At 38.3% G+C, this 24,103-nt stretch overlaps 1 protein-coding gene across 13 annotated transcripts in view; it reads left to right on the plus strand.

The window, feature by feature from the left end:
• LOC129769500 (protein alan shepard) overlaps nucleotides 1-24,103 on the plus strand; it is a 264,807-nt gene that overhangs the window by 147,069 nt on the left and 93,635 nt on the right. Inside the window, exon 1 of one of the 13 annotated variants that reach the window (XM_055771817.1) lies at nucleotides 10,108-10,322. The exons of the other annotated variants lie outside the window; for them this stretch is intronic. Coding sequence (XP_055627792.1) covers nucleotides 10,287-10,322 — 36 coding nt within the window. The 5' untranslated portion in view covers nucleotides 10,108-10,286. Of the gene's footprint in view, nucleotides 1-10,107; nucleotides 10,323-24,103 lie in introns of those variants that run through there. 13 annotated transcript variants of the gene reach the window in all.

Raw genomic sequence — 24,103 nt, forward strand, 5'->3', positions numbered from 1 at the left:
TATGCGATCGCTATATTTGGCAACGCATAGAAACCAGAAACAATATGTACATGTGATGCTCTCCACCAGGCGGCATGGAAATCGACACTCTGTATCATTTCATCAAGTTCCACGTTGGGTTTGAAGTTGCGAACAAAATCACATCACCATTTCATTAACAACGCGACACACTATCGATTCACCAAAGTGATGTTGACCACTCACTGACAGAAGCAAGACTGATTAATAGAATTTGTAACCGTGTGAACAAGGCGGAGCTTAAATGGCAATATCTCCTCTGCACAGCGTCCGTTCACATGAGGTAGCATTCCGAGCAACCGATTTACGTGCGACTGATTCGATGTTGCTCCTCATTGAGGATCGGGTAGATAATCTTACCCTATCTGTGTCTAAAAGAAGGTATCCATGCTGAGTGCTTCGTCCTTGCACTGACAATAAAGACACAAATCTCGACATATTGTAAGCTTGTGTATTGTTCTCGCAAGAATGGTTCTTGAATCAACCATCTTTGGCCGCTTCCACAAAACCTCGCAAACCATTGTCCCTTTTCAGAACAAACAAAACTTATTACTAAAGAATTATTTCCAAAATTTCGATACATTCTAAAGTGAATTGAATAAAATAATTACATAAACCTACGTCAACGTTGCAGTCGTGTCATGGACATCCCGTGTTTATAATTGTTTCTGAGTTTATGAACATATCGTCAGAGCTTGAACTAATTAGCAATATTATGTTGTAGCTATTTGATATTTATGTTATGGACAGTAATACAAGCATGTAAAACGAGACTTGCATATGTTTTCTGACATATGTATAACGTCTTTATAATAATCGCCGAAGCATCTCCATGGCCAGAAATAATCACCTGATTTACCATCACTCATTATTTAACACATTATTCTATGTTGAAGGTTAGTCTTCCCCAAACCAGACCCAACGATGTGGCCAACTTCTCCATATGACGAGGAAATATCCGAAATTCCCTTACGAGCAACCAGTAGCAGTGATGAAAAGCTCCGAAGATACCCTCAACAAAGCTTTGAAATGCTCAAGCGTTTTCGGATATGTTCAGATTGGTTATGCAATAATGCATTTACAAAGACCACTTCTTTGACAAATGGAAAATCCAAAAGTTGGTGCTGTTGCCAGGAGAATTTACCGGGAGATCCAGGTGTGGTCATACCTATGTGTCTGCCGGATGTACTCGGAAATCTTCTAGAGAAAATCATCTTCATTAGAAGAACTACAGAGCGAATGTGGTTCATCATGAATGCAGTTCGGATTCGGAAGTTGGAAATTGTCGTCACGAACGCCATCGCTGAATCACCACATCGAATGAAGACCCCTGGCTACTTTTGTGAAATTCTAGGAGGCTACCTCCAAAATCGATTTACGGTCTACGAGACATTCGTGGGCAGAGATTAGGCTTACGCTTCGTTAAGGGGGCATTCTAGGCACGAATTTCGTTCGAACAGATTCTGAATCTGTAGAGATGCCGCTATAGTATGATCCCCGTTCAAGTCAAAACTACTTTTTTTTCAAAATGGCGGTCGTTCGAAAAAAAAATTGCTTTTTGATTTTTCCCTAATTTCTAGACCAGAGTATTCCCTTAAAAGCTGTTAATGTTGAAGCCGCTCAAGGGTGTAGAAAATGTTGGTTTTGAAGATGGACTCATAATAATGGTAAAAGAGGAAACGCTCCAAGAAATGAAGATATTAGCGAGTGGGACGATCGGCGTCTTTTAACAATGGATGCATGGAGATAGCTACCAATAGTTGGAATGATATTCATTACGGTAATTCTGGTCCGTTTTTCTCCAAAAATGATGCCGACCAAAACTGAATGCTTCGACGAGATTTTCACTAACAATTATGATTCCTTTTGTTAATTATACCGCAGTATAAGTTGTACTTCGCGATTATCGAAAAATGGCAAAGGTGTGTCAAACATACGACCGCTTTGATAACATAGGAACGATTCGCACAACGTCAAACCAACAAAAATCAAATTTAAAAATCTTCAAATTAACTCTGGATCTTAACGTATGCGTAACGTAACGTACACAAAGGCAAATGGAAACGTTAATACGCAAACCAAACGCTTAAGCATACGCATACACATACACACGGATCAAATAGATACTTTATCATATTCACGCTACCGACGGAAGATGATCAAAAGCGCCAGAGTGAACGTGTCGAATAATTACGAAGCAAAAGCAGAGGGTCAGTTCAGGACCAGGACCAGTTCAGGTATCGTCTATGTTCTATGTATGTAGCTTGCTCTGATGAGCAGACCATACGCAATCAAAATTGCCTAGTTTTGTAATATTTTGCAACCTGGAGGAACATTTAGCTCAATTTTCATACAGGTTAAAATTTTATTTTTTCTCTTTATAGAAGCAATGGCGCAAAATGGCGCTAAATCGAAGAAAAACAGCAGAAAGAAGATAACTATTCAACCAAATTGTCAGCATTGTGATATCTTCAATTTGTTAAAGACAAACCTGTTTTTTGACGATTCTTTTTTGTGTGATTCCTCATTTATGCAAACTTTTTGTGCGATTTTATTATTTGTACGATAGTCATGTGTGATTCAAGTTCCGATTCAATAATATTTAATAAAGCGCACAAAGGGTTGCAACAAATGAGGAATCGCTCAAGAAAAGATCGCACAAAACATGTTTGCCTGTACTTTGTTCGTTTCTGAGATCCAAGATGAAGTCGGCTTGGGATTTGTTCAGATATAAAAACGAGACACGTAAACAAAAAAAAAATATTTCGTATTTTTTTTAGAAATTTTGTTGAATAAATAAAACCGATAATAAATCCAATCAATCAAACATTTTTAGATGTACCCGCTTAGCTTCCTATTAATATACATAAAGCATTATTTAGATGCTGAAGAGACTTTGCGAAGAAAATTATCATAATCTTTGCAGGTTCTATAATAAAATTTGTCATATTTCAGATCAAAGTTCTGTTTGACAATTGTCATAGCATTTATACTATGAATCCTTCCGACTGATGCTGATACTACCAGGCGAAGAGAAAATATAATATGTAAGCTTCATGAATTCTTTACAGTCTACCAATTTGTTTTCCTTTTCTGAAAATATTTGCCCACAACGATATGCAACTGGTACAGATTATTTGCTCCACCTTTTTCTTTAATTATAATTCCTGTAATCTATATAAACTGGATTTTTTTCTGCCAATGTCACTTTGAATGTCCGGAATGAACTTTAATGTAAGACCAGTGTTTGGATTTCGATCAATATCGAATGATGCACAATGTGTCATGCAAGTAACCTCTCACGAACATATAACCAAATATAAGTGGATCATTCAGATTCTTGTAAGAATGACAGAAATCACTTGTGTTACACTAAATGATTAAACCAAGAGAGGAGCAAGTTTGAACCGCATATATCGTCCCGTTCTACTATAGCGAAACCCACTGCACAGACAAGTGCAAAGCAATAAATGATACAAGACAAATTACGTCATCATTCGGTCACCATTTGCGGAGTTCAGCGAACGGGAAAAGAGGTAAAACGAGAGAGTTTTTGTTTCTTACTGGAGCGGTGTTGCTGGTATAACTATGCTGTGTATATGAATATATATATATATATATATATATATATATATATATATATATATATATATATATATATATATATATATATATATATATATATATATATATATATATATATATATATATATATTTCAAGGGATAGCAGCGTTAAAAATGGAAAATATAATCTGACTGCCCTTCCCTTAGCTCTATAGAGGCCAAATCATCATATAGTTTACACTCTCTGAGACTTAAAAATCAAAGTTAAAAAAAATATCAATAAACTTTCTGCACCGAAAGCGTATATGATGGTTTCGCTTACGTGCTGGTGTCATGAAGTGCGATCCGATGCAGAGTTGTCTCTTTCTATTTTGTGTCGTGATTTGTAGCACTTAACAACAAAAGAAAGCCGCTGGGGGAAATGATTTCTGTATGATCATATTTGAACGAACGAAAGTGATTTTTTCAGTGAATGGGTCAATTGGCAAACACTGTGTAAGACTGTCAATATAATCCAACGCAGCATCATGAAAAATATGCACAGTTTTAAGAAATTTAATTTAGCCCCCAGTATTTCATCTAAATCAACTAGTCCTACGTCAAGATTACGTCTCTCAGAAAGAGCAGATCAAAAAAATGTTAAATTTTTATGGAATAGTAGTATATCTATTTTTGGTCAGATGAACGGACAACGATTTGCATCCGAATCAAAAATTCTCTGAGAAATATTTGATATGTTCTGCATTACGATTTCCTAATTCATAAATGGTTAAATTAACACACACGTTTGTTCTATGAATTTCTGTGCCTACAAGCCCGTACTTTCTATACCAAGGAACGAGTGAAATCGTGAAGTATAAATTTTATATAACACTGCGTGAGTGAATGAAGCGCTCGCTCGAACTACAAATACAGCGTTCGTTCATACGGACACTGTGAAGAGAGGAGATATTTCAAATTGATCCCGCCCGTTTATATATAACAGTTTGGCTGAAAAGCTTATCTGTATCACAGTAAAACAATTTTTTTTTCAAAATTCAATTTTATTATTCAACATAATTGCCTTCGAGGGCGATACAGCGATTATAGCGATCTTGTAACTTGATATCATTTTTATAGTACTCTTTCGGTTTTTTTTTCAAAATAGTCCTCAGTTTCAGTAATCACTTCATCATCGGTCTGAAATTACTTGCCAGCGAGCATTTTCTTCAGGTCTGCGAACAGAAAATAGTCGCTGGGGGCCATATCTGGAGAATACGGTGGATGTGGAAGTGATTCGAAGCCCAATTGATGCAATTTTGCCATAGTTTTAATTGATTTGTGATTTTTCCATTTTTTTCACAATAACAAGAGTGGCTTCACTCTCAATGCTGTAACTCACGAACCAATCGACCGATTGCTGCCGAATATTGACACGTATCCATTTAAAGATAGTGCTTTGTGATAGTCAAGTAGATTTTTGCAAGCCGCCATCTAGACGTCAACCGCCATCTAGACGTCAACCTTATGAACATTTCAGCCGAACTGTTAAGTTAGCCATTTGCGATTTCTAATACTCATTCTAGCTCCTACTAGCAAGCAGTCGTCAGTTTCTTTGATGTTTTTTTGTTTTTTATGAATTCGTTTATTTTTACAGGCTCAGTTATATAAGTTTAAAGGAGCCGAAATTTCTTTGATGTTACCATATCAGTTTTGCTCCATACAAAGTTCAAGCGTAAAATCATTTCGGATGATCGAAAGAAATCTTTATCGAAAACAATTGGTCAGTGATTGCGACAAAAAAAAACCTTTTGTCGACATTTTAGCATTTGACGCGCTGAATCGGACTCAGATGCTAAAATGGTATATGGTATATGGTACATTGGGTACCCTTGGATTGGCAGCCACGCAATACCGAAAGTTCTGCTTGTTTGCAGCCTCACTCAGGTGGAAGCGATCCCCATAACTACGTATGGAAAACGAGTGAAGAAAAATTATCTGAAGCATTTCTCCGTAAAGCCTTTTGCATGGCATGATCAAGTTCATTTGATTCTTTGGTTAATATGATTTTTACAGATGGAACTTAAAGTGAAAATGCCCTTCAATTCCTATGCCGTCCAATTATGTCCCATAACATTGTGCATCATTTGGCAGTCTCACGGGATAACCGCATTCGCATTGCTTCAAGCATAGAGGCATATCAAAATGTCGACTGTAGCCTATTTGTTTTGCCATCACTAACCGATTGTTTGTTCATAAAATGTGCGGATGACGAAGCCCGATGTTCACCCGACCAAACTGTTCTAGTAATTGCGGCACGGCGGCATGGCGGCATGGTGGCATGGCACTGGTTCTCCAGCCTGCGTCAATAATGCGGTCTTGGACACAAGTCTCTATATTTCAAAAATTCTGCTTTCTTTTTCGTTGAAGAGTTCTAATAGAATCATCAAAACTAACAGCAATTTTAGTTGGAGATACAGCATCTCTTTAAACATGGATAATAAATGTTTGAAAGATCACTAATTGATATGAACCAGGAGAAAAATACCAATTTTTTTCTTCACTCTCAAAATACGGTAAAAATTTATAAAAAGTAGAAGGGTCTGAGCCTAGGGCACAGACGAAATTTTGACGTAGGAATGTGATTGTTCAAAACAGTTTTTTTTAATGTAATTCTTTTCACTGTTCAGAAATCTGTTGGTTTAACTCTTCTGGAACTTCAAATAGTAGCCCTGAAAAGGACCGTTTGATTTATGTACTCATAACCGTCAAACAGTTTGTAACGAACAAAAAAAGAAAATAAGCTTCTGGCAGGAAGTTCAACTGTCTAACTGAAAATGATTAATGAATATCAGTGTGACCATAACAGGGTGGAATGGTAGATGAAGTATATGTGGGCCGCTAAAGACAAAAAAATATATATCGTCATTGATTACATTGAATATGATGTTTATTGGAAAGAAACAAAAAACAAGTTGAAAATACTAACGATTTCATGATATTTTGAGGTAAAATACACATGAAATTATGAAGTTGAACAGACTATCACAATCAAGTCATATTTGTTGTACCGCTGTACAATTACCCATGTCACCGCAGCCCGGATAACAGGAGTGTGTACGTTAACTGGGCTGCAGTTATGTGTCAATGACAAAAGTGACAAAAGTTTGAAGTATTACTTTTGTTGTTTTGTAAACCAGTTAGCGAGTAAAATTCATGTATCGTGTAAAGTGTATTGATTTTCCGGCCCAATGGACAAACGGTCACTGTATCACTTTCTTCGTTGCTTTGATGAAATCTTGCATCTGATTACTGCAACGAATTATTGCACACAATTTTGTGTTTCACATAACATTCATGGGAACGAAGTTGAAAGAAAGAATGCATAATACAAGATTTACCTTCGCATCCGCTCGCAAAACATACCTCTTTTATTTGTTAAATTGCTCACTTGTTTTAATTATTTCCACTGTTGATGTCTCAGGCGAAAAAAATGCTGGACAATTTTGCCGTCTAATGGTATATAGTATAACCCATATCGCAAGAACGATTCTGCGTGATATGCATTTGAAAACTCTTAATAAACGTTACATTTTTCGTAGAGTGACCCCTTCTTCTTTCTTCTTCTTGAATGGCGTTAACGTTCCCTATGGAACTTTTGCCGTCTCAACGTATGCATTAATTAACGTCATTTATTAATACTTAGTTGAGATTTCTTAAGGTGAAGGTGGAAGCTAGCCACAAATGGCTGCTACAATGGCGCTCATTTCTTTCATCTCCCTCCCTCACCCCTCGCCAGAAAATCAATAATTTTGCGAAACAATGTGAAGAAAATGATCGTTTTTGCACACTTCCCATCAAGTAATATCAACCAAACTTTAATCGATTACTCACAAGATATTAAATTTTCATCTGCTTTCGCACCGTATAGTGAAGAATGTCGGAAAACTCGAGCAAGTGCTCTGAAAGTTAAATTTTCGTTTTTCAATCTTCAGCAATGGTTTTGTTTGTATTGGTGGAAGCATCGTTATTTTTTCGACACTGATGCCAAACAACATCATCGAAACAGCTATAAAAACCACTCAATAAAATGTTATTCCGGAGTCATAGCCTTTCATGTCATGAAAATCAATAGAATAAAATAGTGTTGATATCAATACAATCATTATTTTTACGTTTAATGGGTCTATAATGTAAGTTTTAGCAACTTTAACATTGGATAAGAAAATTGTATTGCAGAGCTCGGAACACTGCCACGGCTGCCTATGCTTTCAAAAACAGTAAACGGAAAAGTATTAAATTCAATCTAAATGCCTCGGCCAACGAAGAGAAGGGTTAAGGCTTTCCAACGTGAATATGTGAAAACAATACGATCAACGAAGGAAAATATTAAGGAATTATCACTCGATGTACTATGCGGAAGAACTTGTTAATACCAAAAGAGCCCCAATTCGCATGTGTTATAAATTTGCTCATGTTACGCTCGCGTATAATCAGAATCATATGCAAATGCACCTTCTATATATATTTATATTTGCAATTGTTCATCGGAACATATCGTTCATACATTTTACTTTAATATTGAATTGTTATTTGTTTTTTTTTTTCAAATGTATTCAAAGGCTCGTGTCAATGAAGCGCCACACAGTCTGATAAGGGAATGGATCTATTTACGTGTGCTTTGCTCTTCTCTCACAAACACTATTACCCCATTTTTACACGAGGGTTTACCTATACTACTACAATGGCTAGCTTCCACCTTCACCTTAAGCCAAATAACACGCCTTGAATGTATTCCGAGGGGCAAGCTCTAGAATACGCGTGACCACAATTGCAAGTCGAAGGAAATTTCTTTGACGAAAAATCCCCCGGCCAGGACGGGAGTCGAACTCGAACACCCGGCATGATAATGTGAGACGCTAACCACTCGGCCACGGGTGCACTTGTAGAGTGACCCCCTATATAGAAATCAAAGACGTAGTCCTACGTCAAAAGGCGGAATAATAAAAAATGATCGAAAAAACGGTACTGTCCCGTTCAAAACGGTTCGTTTGGTAGGCCTTGCTTTGGACCACTTTCCCCTGACATACAGTGAATAAACAGAAATAATGGCAAAATTTCGATAGACTCATTCTTTTGTCTATCTGCTGTATTTAAATATTTATATTTATTTTTATCTTGCGGACCCTAGCAAAATCAAATATTAATCTGTTAGGTATTCAACTAGGGAATAACTACAAGATATTTTTGACACGAAGATGTCAATTGGTCTTCTTATTTGTTCCTGAAATGTTTTTTTTTCTAAGGAATAACATAGTTCGAAGAACCTACTCGTGAATTCATCGTTAAGTATCATCAGAAGGGGCGGAATGTCAGCTTGGCACTCGATTCGAGCACACGTCAAGAGCAGGACACTTGTGTGCAATACTCTTACGAAAAACGCATTTTCGCCATGGAACAATAAAATAATATAAAGCCATACTTTACTTCTACTGTCTTTTTCGTCTAGCCATCCCTTTGGTGTTTCATTACGTTTTGTGTCGTATAAATGAAGAACTATAAAATTCATACAATCCTCAGACGTGTCAGATCCCTCAGACGAACGGAACTGATCTTATAAGGTTCGGTAATAAACATTCGCACCAATCTCATCATTAGGTGTACCATCATTCGCGGAGGCTCCCTCGCGGGCGCACACACATCACCCACAATGCCTGTTCAGATAGTCCTTGCAACTCGTAGAATCGGCGACCAGCATTAGCTAACCGGTCTCTCCCTCTCGACGGAGCGGCGACGAGCAATCGAAAGCCGGAGAGCACTAACCGAAGTATAGGAGTGCAGGAACTATGCGCGCATGTGCTGATAGTAGACGCCCCTAAATATTGGCTTGTTGTCGTTGTCGTCGTCGTCTCGGTTGTCGCGTTTCGCCCGTCATCAACATCATCGCCTTCCTTCGCGGCGTGTAGACACGACGTGACACAGACGGGAAGAGAACAAGAAAGACAGAGCAGAGCAGAGAGAGAGAGTGAGGAAGAGGAAGAGGAACAGCTCTTGGGCATCATCCCGAAGTTAATGTTCATTCATACCGCACACTCACTGTGCTTCCGATTGTTCGCCACTTTGGATGGGCAGAACCGAAGAGCACTCCGCAAAAAGCTTGTGTGTGAACGTGAACCTGAATCTCGGAAGAAACGAGATATACAAATAAATATCTATACAAGAACCGGTGCGTTGCGTATTCATAGTAAATTCCCGGCTAGTGTTACGTGTGTTTTGGGTGCCCCATATGGTATCCAGCTGAGAACTGACCGCTCTGTGTGCCATTGAAAATAACCGCACCCGGGGTAATGGCTCAGCCAGCGGTACAATATTGAAATCTCCGCAAGAAGTGTGACAGGTGGCAGCCAACTGACCGACCGAGTGACGTATCAGTGCCAACCATATTGTTACCCGTTTGCGACGTTGAGAGTGGAAATTCTGGATCGATTTTTGACGGAAGTGAGTTGGAAAAATAAACCTGTTGTTATCGGTGTTGTCATTGGTGATTTTGTTCAATTCTTTTGTGATAAGAGTCTAGACTTCAGTGGTTAGCCTCCTGTGGGATCTGACATAGCGCTGCTGACATTGACGGTGAACCTCCTCCTTGTGTAGGATAAGACGCGCAAGTCCCTTGTATCATAAGAAAATGTCAAACGTCACCATTTCACGGGACCACACCGCGTACAATGCATAAGTGCGGTGAGCTGATATACTGCCATATGGTAGGTCTTCTGTTTTATCTGCCATTTTTCAGCTAGTAGTTCTGTTGTTCGCTCAGAGTTCTTCCTCCACATCGTTTTGGATTTTCCATTTTCTCAAAACCCGATTCCGCTGGCTAACCAATAAACCGCCACAGGGAAATGGCTACGGGTCGACGTGAACGACGAGCAAAATACAATCATCCATCTCATCAGTCGGAAAAGGAAGTTTAATTAAATTAGAACCACAAGCCAATTCCCGCTCGATCGGGTTTTAAAGAAATCGCTCCTTTCCTGAAGCATCGATGGAATGCCGAGATCTCGGGCCAGGCCAGATTGAATTCAATTATCAAAGTTTAATTCCGCTTCCGTTCGATTCCGTCTCTCGGCTGAATGGGTCCCATACGAAGATTGCAGGTCGGCCCTGGCTGTGTGCCGCTATCACTCGAGTTTATTCCCGGAGGGATTGCCGTCAATTTGTATCCTGTCCCCTCTACCCAACCAGCAGCAGCAAGCTGATTCAAAAATATGCGTTTTCCGGAATGTGTCTTGCTTTTTTCCAGTCCAGTTTTGCATCGACAGCAGCCGGGTTCTGACACTTAAATTCATTGCCGGAAACAAATGCAGCTTGTGACTGGCGGGGGCGAGATGGTTTCGTGGTAGAGTGTTGGATTCACAGATGGGTTAATGGGTTATTCTACTTAATTCACCTTCTCCTGGAGATCGTAAGACACCCAGATACACAATCTTTGTATAGGTGACGTGGACAATATTTTTGAATTGCGAACGGATTTAAATATTCTGTAGAGTTGCGATATAATCGGAAACCGCTATCCGATCATTTGAAAGATTTGCACTCTAAACCGCACCACTGAAATCACTGCGACTGACTCTAACTATAATGCAATGTGTCTTTTGATTTTTTAATCTAATAATAATTGACGTCCACGTTCGCAAGAGGCGAATGTAAAACTGTTTGTTGTTTCAAGCCTCTATAATTCGAAAAATCACCATTATCATCGTGCAGACCGCTAAATGTTAGGCATTGGCAATATGGACATAAATTTCGCAACATGTCCAGCTGGTGTATTGTTCTTGCGAGGACAAAAATAATTCATGAATCAACCATATTCAGTTGCTACTACAAAACCAAGCGCGATATCCCGCGTTATATAAATACAATCGGTTAGATGACGTGAGAAAGTTAAGATTCTATACTGAATACAGCTCTCAGAAAATTGCGTCAAAGATGACCATCTGGATAAAGAAAATACGCTGCAAAGAGGTTATGACTGGTGATGAGAAGAAAGCGGCGAGCCAGCGCCAACGGTAGCTAAACCAGGATTGAAGTTCAACAAGGTTTTGCAGGTTGATGAAATTGGCTGGCAACTATCTATGCTGAGCTGCTCCTCTACCGCTGAACTCATAGTTCGGACCTGAACTGTCCACAATTGAACCATCTAAAACAGCGGCACTCTACCTTTTTTCATAGGGGCACAAACACGTGTTAGTCATGTTGTCGCGGATCGCAATTAGACGAATAAAGAAGAGTGATGTCCAAGACACGACCACATTGTTAACATAAAACTACGAAATCATTGCCGTCGAGAAGAGATAATCAAGAAATTTAATAATAAAACTTTTTGATACAAATATTTGATAGCAATGATAAGGACCGATAAATAAATGCTTCCACTGAGTGAGGAGCGCGAACAATTCGCGAAGCAATTTGAGTAGATTGTCACATTGATTCTAAACATTAAAATGTACTGTTGATTGCTCGCTGTCTAGAGAACTGAAACTGAAATACTGATATTCTTGAATATCCAAGTAGTTTTTCAGTATCTTTTAGCAAAATTATATCTCCTACGCAGAACGAAATATCTCAGAAGACGCAGAACGGATCACAGCGCTCAACGCCAAAAAACGGAAACAAGGAAACAATAATCATGAAAAAAAAAATAGTAAAATTCAATGATCGACTGAAAAAATCACAAATAAGTCATTAACAATTTATCAGTCATCCAGTCAAAAATCATTATTTAGAATGCATCGAAATTTCCAAAACGGCAGCGGTCGTTTGTGTTGTTCTGCAGACGCAGCTGAAAATGGTTGATTCATGATTTATTCTTGTTCTCGCGAAAACAATACACGTACTCAGAACAATACACTTAACGCGTTCAACATGCATCGCGACATTCTTCTCGTACTAAACACATTCCGATATTTGTTTCCCCACTATCACTATCTACTTGATAACGCAAAAAAAAAGAATCCAATAACAATCGTGCAAAACATTTCTCTTCTGCTTTGATTCTGCTCTACACTGTGCTTGCTTCTTGCATATTCTGAAGATTAATTATGTGGTCGAAAAAATGTTTAACACAGTACTGCCCATGTTTGCATACGAGACGTAATCATCAACACCATTAGTGTTGGGAAAACGCTATTTGGTTGTTTTCCTGCCTACAAGCGTAACCATGTAAATTTCCAATGAAATTATCTGTCCAGTTGAAGGATATTTTCGGCAAAAAGAAGACCTAGGTGATTTTGCGGATTAAAACATATGTTTTCCATTTGGAAAACGTTTGCGTCTATTTATGCGGACAATCAATCGTTTCAATGAACACTTGTTCACATAGCAGGACGTAATCACCAGGTTGCTCTGTCTGTAGCGTTAGTATTTAAATCCCTATAATAGTCAAAATTGTTATTGGATAAAATCAAAAAGATTTGGAAGAAATTTAGTGAAATGTCTGGAAAAGGTGCTCTGGATTTGTTGCGAGTCTATGATGGTACTTTTTTCCTGAACTGACTCTGGGATATGATAAGAACAGCAGGTTAGTGTTTTTTTCAATTAATTGAATTTGTGAAGGCAATCTGCAATGTTGGTAATTTTAGCAACATGATTTTCCGATATCATGATCAATCATAAAGATGGTGGAGTGACTTACACCAACGGTATGAGTAAATGCTAAGTTTGTGGAATAATTCTATGTCAAATCCGAGGAGTTATAGTGCTAAGGACCAATATTATTTTCATCTTACTACTGATCTGATTGTTTAATTACCTACATGAAGATTCAAATGCTGAAATTTAGGTAAGTATTACATTAAAAACACAATTGCTTCTCTTTGTTCATCGCAGTGCAGTGTACAGAAAATAGAAATTATATGAGCAGCGTTTCAATGGTTTCTTAAATTCATCTATTAGAAAAAACTAAGTAGTAAGACACGACCGTGACAGGCATTTTTGGACTCTACAAAGAATTTGATTCAAATGTAGATTTACCTTATAGCACATAATACGGACAATTGTTGATTTTCGAACGATGTTTGAAAGCTGTATGGAACTACGTCTATTATGCGGACAAACAGTGATTTTTCGGAAACGTTTTTTCAAAATTGCTCAAATGTTTTCGAACAAAAAATATTTGTTTGCATGTTGAGCAAATGTATTACATTGCAAAGAATGTATAACGGCGAAAAAGTCGTTTTTGTTCATTTTGTCGCTTACGTCTCCTATTCTAACATGGGCAGAGTAGCAGTACATTCAAAGAACTTCCGCTGACAGCCAACGAGATGCATCAACAAATCTTGACTAAGATGGACTTTCGAGCAAGTACTCATATTAATAGATTTTGGTGGTAGTGGATTTTTGGTAGTTTGCTATTGAAACAGTTTTGAGCTATTGAAACAAGTTTTTGGGACAATAAGTAACCAGCACATAAATCGTAGAAATTTGATACTTCGAATGAAGTGATTATCATGATAATCCGATCAACCGACAAAGAGGTATTAACGCACAAATCGTTGCTCCCTAAAAGTAACACTCTTGTTTTAGAAATTTTAAACTTACACTCCTGTACAGATTCAAATATGATGTGATACAAAAAAAACAAAGACACTCTTAACTAGACGGCATGCAAATCGACACGGTGCCCCACTGAACAAAATGGCACCATACTGTGCGATATCTTTCTTTCATTCTTCCTTCAATCGAGCAAAACCGCTGTGTGTGACATCAGCATTTAGAAAGACTGCTGTCTGGAAATTGGAGCGAGACAACTTCAATCATGATGATGATGATGATGCTGTTTTGAATTATAGAGAATTTAAAATTCTTCAATTCATTTACATCTAGCTTTGAAAAAAAAACCAACTTGGAAAAGTAAAGCAATAACTCTACCTTGAAAAAGGTCATTTCGAAATCCTCCTTACCGTCTGGTCGCTCGCTAGATGACTGACGAATTGTGAATACTACTGTTTAAAATCGCGAATCAATTGTTCATACTCAATGAATAGAATACGGCGGAGCTTAGCAATTATTGAGCAATACGTAATAAGCGACCGATATAATACTGTAGATGTATTCGTTTCCTGTAACCATTCCTAAACACGTCAACGTTTTTTTTTAGTTTGCGGTGTGTAATTTATTAGCATCAATCGACAATCGATTATCAAGATTATGTCAGATTGAGTGGGATTGAACCAGAACTATGTTTCCTTGCGAATAAATTTCCGTATAATATTTTTCAATTTCTAAAGTCGCCATAATCTCGCATGTCTTGATCATGACGATCATTAAGATCTTACATTAATTTTTTCGCACATCATCAAAGTTCTCAGAAACAACAACTGATTACAAGCGACCTTCACGGCTTGTTCGAAATCTTTATTAGGATTATTGCACAAAAATGCTCTGAATTCAATTCCATGTTATCGGTAAAAGACAATTCTAAAAATGAAACAAGTAAGAAACCTGCCGCTTTTCCACTATCCGACTGGGTCTTACCACTTTCATACCAACTGCCAATAAATGGTCTCATAGTAGAGAATGAAGAGAATGAGTGAGCAAGAGATTCCATAATGCGCGGATCGGATCATCATAGTGTGTTTGACGAAAGAAGAATTTTAGCAGGTTCACGATCGCCACGAAGTTTACACCGTATACAGCGCGTCGGTTTGCATGCCGTCTGATGGAGAGCGCTTATGTATGTTCGCATCACATACTGTTCCGTTTATCTCTTTGCGCTGGCAAAGGAAGATTGGATGCTAGGATGGTAGAAGATAGTTGTCGTGACCACTCCAATGATGGTAGGAACCAAACGTTTTCCAAAATGTGGCGAGAATCGGCACACCGGTATAGTGGTTCTCAGATTTTCGTGAAAATTGATAGTTTTTGTTTTTTTGTCGCAAAATGTTAGATTATTTTTTTTATTTCTTCATCTTCACTGAACATATCCAAAAATCAGAAAGGCGATTTATTTCGGTTTTCATTCATGACTGTTCAAAGTCCGAAAATCAGAGAACCACTTGAAATTTGAAATTTTCTTGAATTTTCTCCGACTTGTACTGGATGTTTCCTATACAGAGACAGTGTAACTGAGAATAATTTGTAAAAGACGGAGAACGGAAAATTTAAATAGTTGACTATTGAATTTCATGCGGGTTGCTGCTAGTAAGGGTAGGAAAGACAGCGAAATGTTATTGATGGAAGGTGCAGTCAACCCGTGCTCTCTGTTATTCTTTTTGTTTTCTACATTTCAGCTGCTGGGCAGACAAGCGATGAGAAAAATAGAACAGAAGATTATTTCTATCGCGAGCGATAAAATACGTCTCGCGTATTACATTCAAAGCGCCGATTTGTTGTGAGTATCAAATGGTGACCATACCAAAGCCAATCTACTAGCGTGAGAAGAGTATACTCACAACACTAGCAAATTGTGAGCATCAACTTGACAATAAAAAATTGAGCTCTCTGTTGAGTGCCTTGTTGCTGAAATGTCGGAATAGGGCGAGATTGGGTAGCCTGGTTGAATGGTTCGGTGTTTCGATATTCACGATTCTCGTTTCTTTGTGTTCGTTCATTGCGACTAGGGATGCCACATGTAAATATACAGCTTCATTTAGAATACAATTTGAAGAATTTGTTTTTCGAACATGTATTTTCTATTCTTCTATTTAGATAGCGTCAACATTTTTAAGAGGAATTTCGTTGTCTCAACGTAGTATTACATGCGTCGTTTGTATTAGTACTTAGTTTGTGAATGACACGTCTTGACTACATTTTGAGTTCGGAAGAAATTTTCTCAACGAAGAATCCTTGGCTCGAACGGGAGATGATCCTGAAACCACTATGAATCAATCGAATATCTACCGGGAATAATGATAATAAATTGCATCTTTTACCAGTGACATTTGTTTTTATGCAGTACTACTTATTTACTTTTTAGTCACTCAATCATATTGTTGACATCACGACTATTTCGCTATCCATATACATTAGGGTGGCAATGGATGTATGGAAAAAACATCATCATCGAATTTCAAAAACCGACCATGAACAATTTGTTTATTGGCCCAAAAAATGACCTGTGCAACGTTTCAGCTCAATCAGACATGATTTGGGGTGCCCCAAAGCGCACGAAGTTTGGATTTTTTGATCCTCGAAAATCTTCCAAGCTCCCCCCAAAATTGTTTTTTTTTCGATGTCAAATGCCTTAAAAATGCATAAAACGTCGAGATATGATGTCATCTCGAAAAAAAAATTTGAGCGCTTTAAGGCACCCCTTTAAGGCACCCCACTAAATCATGTCCGATTGAGCTGAAACTTTGCACATATCATTTTTTTGGACCAATAAACAAAATGTACATTGTCTGTTTTTGAAATTTGACATGACCATTTTCGCTGCCACCCTAATATACATATAACAAACCATAAAAATGGTTGCCAAAACACGTGAAAATTTATTTTTGTGTCTTGCGAAAATATTTGAAAAAAATACTATGCGCCCATTCGTGAATACGAAGCTGCGACAGTTTTTATGCGTGAAGTGGTGGATTGCCGCGAGAGATAAGCAGATTTCAATAACAAAGTTATGACTGAAAATTATCTTTCCCATTTAGAATATATATTCTAACTATAAGTATCAATATTTCTATAAGAAGCGGTATAAAGTAACTATTGTACGAAAATTGAAAATTGATAGCAAAGTTTCAATATTAAATATTGAGTATCTCTTTCAATAACTATTGAGTAATTGGCAAGCGGTTGAATTGAACGGCTTTCTATTTTCTTTGCTTACCCCACTTGGCCCGGGAGTATAATTTTTTTTCGAATATATATAAATTACCATATCAACAAATAAATCGAAATAACCATTGCCATTGTCATAATTGATTGGAGTTGTCTGGTCACTCACAATCCTACGAACATCATTCACCGTAACCACCACTTTCGTTATGTAAAGTTGTAAACAGAGCGATCGGCTGTGAGATACATTGAAACAAACCGTCATTTGGTCAGATTTCAGAAAAAAATGAGTGTGTATCACAGTTGAGTATTTGTATCTCACGAGCCACGAGAGAAATTGAGTGACTGGTCGGGTTTTTTGTGACATTTACGGTGATGGATTGCAGCACTGATTACATTACATCAGCTGTCCACCTTACCCCCACTATAAGTCCGTTTCATACGCACCACACAAAAAAACCACCTTGTCGGTCCGTGTTTATTCCAGTAAAAAAAACAGTGGAAAACATTTTTTTGTGTTACATTTACTTACTCTCTGTTTTTCTATGTATAGTGTTCTTAGCTATGAATTTCTCTCAGAGTACTAACACCATCTAAGAAGAAGCAATGAACATTGATCACTAGTGGCAAACAAACCATTATGGAGTATAGATCTATCATTCATCAGAGATATTCGCCAAACTCAGAAGTAAATCACAGTGTTATGTGGGTTAACACTTTGGCGTCCGGCGACACCACAGTGGTTACGTGCGCATAGTATCTCAGTGGCCGGCGACAGCACTTTGGTATCGTTTGTATTCTGTTGGCGTTTTGTATAGATAACAATAACTTACACACGCCAACAAGTTTTATGTTTTTATAAGTAGGGGAGGTGGGGAAATACGGACATATTAAGAAGAACTTCAATTATATCTTTCGAAACTCATGCTTCTCCAAACTTAAATGCAGTTTCTTGTATTTGAATATACTGTTTTTCAAATTAATCGCCGAATGTTTTTCAATGTTTTTACTAAAATTAAAACAGACCGAAAAGTAGAACATTTTTTCGATGATTACCAGCATAGACATATAGTAGGGGAAAATGGACTGATTTGTAATATTTACGTATGTATTTTCTTCCAAATTTCATGACAGTAGGGGAACAGGGATGAGAACTTATGAAAAGTAACGATGGGATTAGTAACACTTAACAATTTATAATTCCCCGATAATATCAAGAACGGGCGGCGACAAGCAAAGTAATCCGCTGCCGGCGTCAAGCCAATTTTACGAATCGTGCGGTCGTCAAAGTGTTAATTAATTTTTTTTCCGCTGTGAAAAGGCACAGATTTTTTTCCTGGTCATTCTACACCATAACACCTCCCCTTACAACATCTTGCTGTATACAATCCAATGACCATAACACCCCGAGTATTTTGCTGCATTTAGCACAAGATTTCTTCGAAATTTTAATTATGGGTTTAAACTTAATATTTTATCGCATGTGAAGACACAGGTGAACCATTAATTCGAAACCGGAAAGCAGCAACTGAAAAATTAAATACAACCGGCAAAACGGTCATAAATCCTCCTCATTTTACACTCGTGCAACCAACGGTATGTGGGAATCTGGGAAAAATATCCAACGGATGGGGCGAAACTCCACCAACACACGGATTTGGAGCTCTACACCCCCCTTTTTCGCACAGAGGGTCCCCGACAGTTTACCTGTAATTTGTTGCGGTCGTCAAATCTCCCAAGGTGCTCGTTTGTGCGGGCTGTGTATTGTGTGAACCAGTGCAACCATACACACACACACACCCAGAGAATAGAAGAATGTTCCGTTCGGCTATTGGGGTATGAAGCCAACGGCCCAATAAATAGCTGCATATACGGAACCCAATCAGGGTGGACCAGCGACAAGCGGCTGTAGGCAATGCTATGGAATGGTTCACAAACACCCAACTTCTGCCGAATTTTCATCAATGACCCCGAGAACAAATTTACGGATGGTCCCGAGTAGTGATTGAAAAAAAAATGGATATCTACGATAGGACGGAATATATGAATGCGTTCATACGCTACCGGGAAGCGATATGTGTATTTTTATACGGAACTTTGCCCTCGCCGAGCTTTCTGCACTAATTTAACATTTGCTTCCTTTCCCAATCCGGGAGTATTGTTCTTTTCATCGTCACCGCTTTTATCCAATTCCAACAGATCTCCCATTCCCATTTGCGACGATCCCTCCGGTCCAGCTGGAAGACGCCATTCTTTCCCTGCTTACCAGTCTAATGTTACTGCTATTTATATCCTAACATTATTTCGATGTCCCGTGAAACATTCCCTGCTGCTCCCCTCCTGCCCACCCCAAATGATACCACACACAGCGTTTTCCCCAAAATTCGTATAATCTGCGAGGAAAACCAATTTCTGGTCCACCGGCGGCCAGCGCGCGGTGAGATGGGGCTGGGGATGAGAGTGGCTTCCAACTAGTTGGTCTCTTCTTTCCTCTCAAAATCCGAACCGGAGAATGGGTTTCGAATAATCGATCTTGAGAGAGTGGGGAGGCGCTCTGGAGGTGGTCGGAAAGGTTAGTTGCCGGAATAACCAAGAAGTAGTTGTTACCAACGGAACGAGCATTTGTTATATTGTTATACGATTTTTCTTGCTGTTTCCTGTTTCGATTAAAATCGAACGGGGCGATGCTGAGCGAGATAAGGGGACTAGTTGTGGATGAGGAATCAAAACCATAAATGGGATACACCGGCCCGAAAATGATTTTTTTCGCAGATCTTTTTCAGACGCTCTGAGTAAGTAATTATGCGATTACAGAGCCGTTCATGTGGGATCCACCAGAGTGAAACTTTTTTTCTATCCTCGTACTCATTATCAATATGTTCAATGTTCTTCCATTAGTCGCAGTTGTTGAATTATTCATCATCAGCCACGGGATTCCCTAAAATATCATCCTCCCCGCCGTTAAACCATTCCGTGAGCTATCGATGTTCGTACGGGAAAATCCGGCAGTTTATTGACAGAAAGTGGAGCGTTTCTAACACACACCTAACTCCACCATGGGTGGTTTGGATTGGTTCTCCGTGTAGTACACTCATACAACCCCGCTGTGCGTCACAAGCATCATGATCCTAAATGTGGCACGGACTGCTCGCCGAGCACAACACCACGACATCGATAAATATTATGGATTTCTCGCGCTTCGCGGATCTGCCGCTTGATTGGGATATTGTATGCCTTCCAATTCAGGGTGGGTGGCTCCGGAGGCGCACACACTATTCTCATATCGGAAATGGATGGGTTTATATTCCTCAAACCAACCAACCGCGACCATATGTGTGTACACACATGCGCCCAAATTACATAAAAACGAGAGCAAAATCAACAATGAGGAGTAAATCGTATACGGGAACTAATGCTTCCGTGGATCCGAGGGGCGAAACGATGCGCTTTGATATGATTAATTTTCAGTACCTTAGTTTTTTTGTGCACCCAAATCTTTTGATAAAAAAAATCGGAAGGTGGTGTTTGGAATACGCCCATATTGTTACCGTAGGACTTCAAACTTATGGCTTCTCTCAAGGCCGATTGTTAAGAGTTAAGTTTAAGTTTTCCAGATTGGCAAACCAACCAAACAACCAAACAAAGCTAGATGACTGCGGTTCAGATATAGCCACTGTTCTGGAAGTTGAAAAAATATCAAATGATGTTTTCAACTCCCTCATATTGTTTAATATTTTGTTGAGATTCATTGCTACTTCATACGGCTCCATATCAGCATTGAAATTTCAATCCCCATTCAAATTCTTCGGTTGTGTTTAAACTTGGCAGTCGGTGTTTCGAATAATTTTCTGGTGGAGACTGTAATTCAAAATCCTTTCAGAAACAGCTCTATAGAAATGGAGTAAGGGTAAAGAGAACGACCGGTTATGACAAACATCTTCTGTCAGTGAGATCCGTTGCGTGCACTCGTATTTATTACATTCCTCATATTAATAGACGATCTTCTTAATTGTTTATGCAGCTAAAGCCTTAATTCTACAGAGTTAATGACACTCGATTATGGTAGAAATAACTCGTTGACAATGGTAAAGATCATAATTAAGTGTTACATTCTGGCCGGTATCATATTTGAAGAAAATAGATCAATGACTCCACCGGCCCATAAAGCGCACTAAGCGTCGTTGCGCACTGTACAACGTCTCTGACAATGCGTGTTATCCTGTGGATTACGAGTGGCTTGCAAACTATCCATGGTTACTCACAGACATTACTCATGGGTAGGTCTATTCTTGTTTGAATGGCAGATCAAAAAAAATTAATCCAAACCAGTGACGGCTGTCAAAATGGCGTACATATTGGGTTGGGGAAAAAGAAATGTCGTATATTGTCAATATATGGCAACACTTAAACATATCTTGTGTTGTACTTATCGCATCGGGTCATACTATACGGCTATTTAAAGACGACAATCTGTGCTACAAGTGTCGTTTCGACAGTGTTGTGGATGTCCTTTTCAGTCTCAAGTTACAGCACGTGAAAGATGAAGTTTACAAGCAAGAGATTCGCTATATTTAACGTTTTTACTACCTGCGAGGTAAAACTGCAACGAAGGCGGCCGGAAAAATTCGTGTAGTTTATGGACCCGATACTGTAACGATTCGCACAGCACAGCGTTGGTTTGATCGATTTCGTTCTGGTGTAGTGGCTGTCGAAGATACACCCCGTACTGGTAGGCCAACCGTCGTGGAAACCGATAAAATCGTTGAAATCATCCAAGTAGACCGGCATGTGAGCACTCGCTTGGTATAGCTTGGTATAGACCATAAAACCATTTGGAACCATTTGCAGAGGATTGGATTCCAAAAAATGCTGGATGTATGGGTGCCACATGAGTTGACGCAAAAACATCTTTTAGACCGAATCAAAACCTGCGATTCACTGCTGAAACGGAACGAACTCGACCCATTTTTGAAGAAGATGGTGACTAGTGATGAAAAGTGGATCACGTACGACAACCTAAAGCGAAAAAGCTCGGATGGGATGTCCTAAGATACTAAGTTGGCCCCAAAACAGGCTTGCGAAAACTGGCTGTCTGAGTTTTTTTTGCAAATAAGAGGGGGGAATAATGAAGTTGCCTTCTAAATGGCAACAAGTTTGCGAACAAAACGGCGCATGTTTGACATAAATTGGATAATTTTAAGTATGTTAAATAAAGCGTCAAATTTCGATCAGAAATACGACATTTCTTTTTCCCCAACCCTATATTATGACAAGCTACCAATTTAAAGCTCTATATCTCTATTTGAAAAAAAAACATTATTTCTCATTGTCTCAATTATCAGCATCGACATCGGAGCCATCTTTGATTCTTCACTCAGGTACTGTATTTCTCCTAAAATATTTTGCCTCGAACAAATATTCCAGATGAAACATGTTAGGTGAATTGGATATTCATTTTGGTGTTATTTTAATTTCGTGGATAATGATGATGTTTTCATGGTGCGAAATTCAAGAAATGTTTACCCTTGAATAATGACTTTTGTGTGAATTTTCACACAAACGATATCAAGCCTCTAGGTTCACTAAGAGTGTTGGTATCGTATACATTCTCGATGATCGTATTTTTGGTTCTAACTATGTGGGCATTTTCTGTATCGTCAGCAACGACAGCAACGCAGTGAAACAGATTTTCACCTTCTGTTTCCAACCAAAGAACATAACATCCATCGCAGATAAACCTTTCTCGTACAACATGGAGTCTCATTCGTGGTGTACTTGCATAACATAGGGCGCTAGAACGCTCAGCAGAGGAGTGAAATCACTTGTTGTGTGACGTATTAAATAATACGGGAAGGAGTTAAATAGCATCTTCACATCCGGCTATAAATGTGCAATACTTTGAAGCCATATTTAAAAGATTAGGTTTCAATGGGTCATCGCAATCGGCACAGCACATGTTGTTAGCTGATCGCTATCTAGAGTGAAACTAAAATTTCACAGAGCGAAGGAAAAAATGGAAATCATACCATGTAAGCAAAATGTTACTTGTTGCATTGTGGGAAAATGTGAGTGGCGAATAAAATCGAGAAAAAAACATCCTGTTTCATTCATTACATTGTTTACTTGTTCTACTATTTCCATTTCCTATTGATAACTTCCGCCATCGCGATTTGAAAAATCTGATATAGAAAACCTCATTGAAAAATGGTTACTAAACGGTGGACAAAATTTTCCCAAACTAAAAAAAGGAAAACATTTGTGGCTGCCATTTTTACTATCGATTTTTTTTTCCATCAACTCGAATAAAAGAAAGGAAATTAAAAAAAAAATTCTATCAAACCTCCTGATTAAAAAATGTGATGATTTGTTAAAAAAAAATGTTTCCTTAACATATTAATTATAGAAATTATTTTAAAAAACACTAGCAGGCTCGATGAACTTAGTCAGTCTGTATTTTTTTTAGTTCTCTCCCGAAATTATTCTTTTCGTACATTTGCGATCGTAAACAGACAACGAATATTTCTATTAATAATATTGTTTTTTTTTTGCTAATTAGATTTCATTGCTCTCGACTACTGCAGGAATTTCATTTCTATTGATGGTCTGTTTTGCAATTATCTGTTTCATTTAATATAAAATGCTGTAAAGTCTGTGATTACGTATGAACTCTATCGTAATCTTAATCTTAAGCAGAAATTCGACCTGGAAAATCGAAAAATTGAAGTCATTCAATTTTTGCTTTTTTTTGAGTAGCTTATAACATTGACGA

Source organism: Toxorhynchites rutilus, chromosome 2, assembly GCF_029784135.1.
Source record: "Toxorhynchites rutilus septentrionalis strain SRP chromosome 2, ASM2978413v1, whole genome shotgun sequence".
Lineage (NCBI taxonomy): Eukaryota > Metazoa > Arthropoda > Insecta > Diptera > Culicidae > Toxorhynchites > Toxorhynchites rutilus.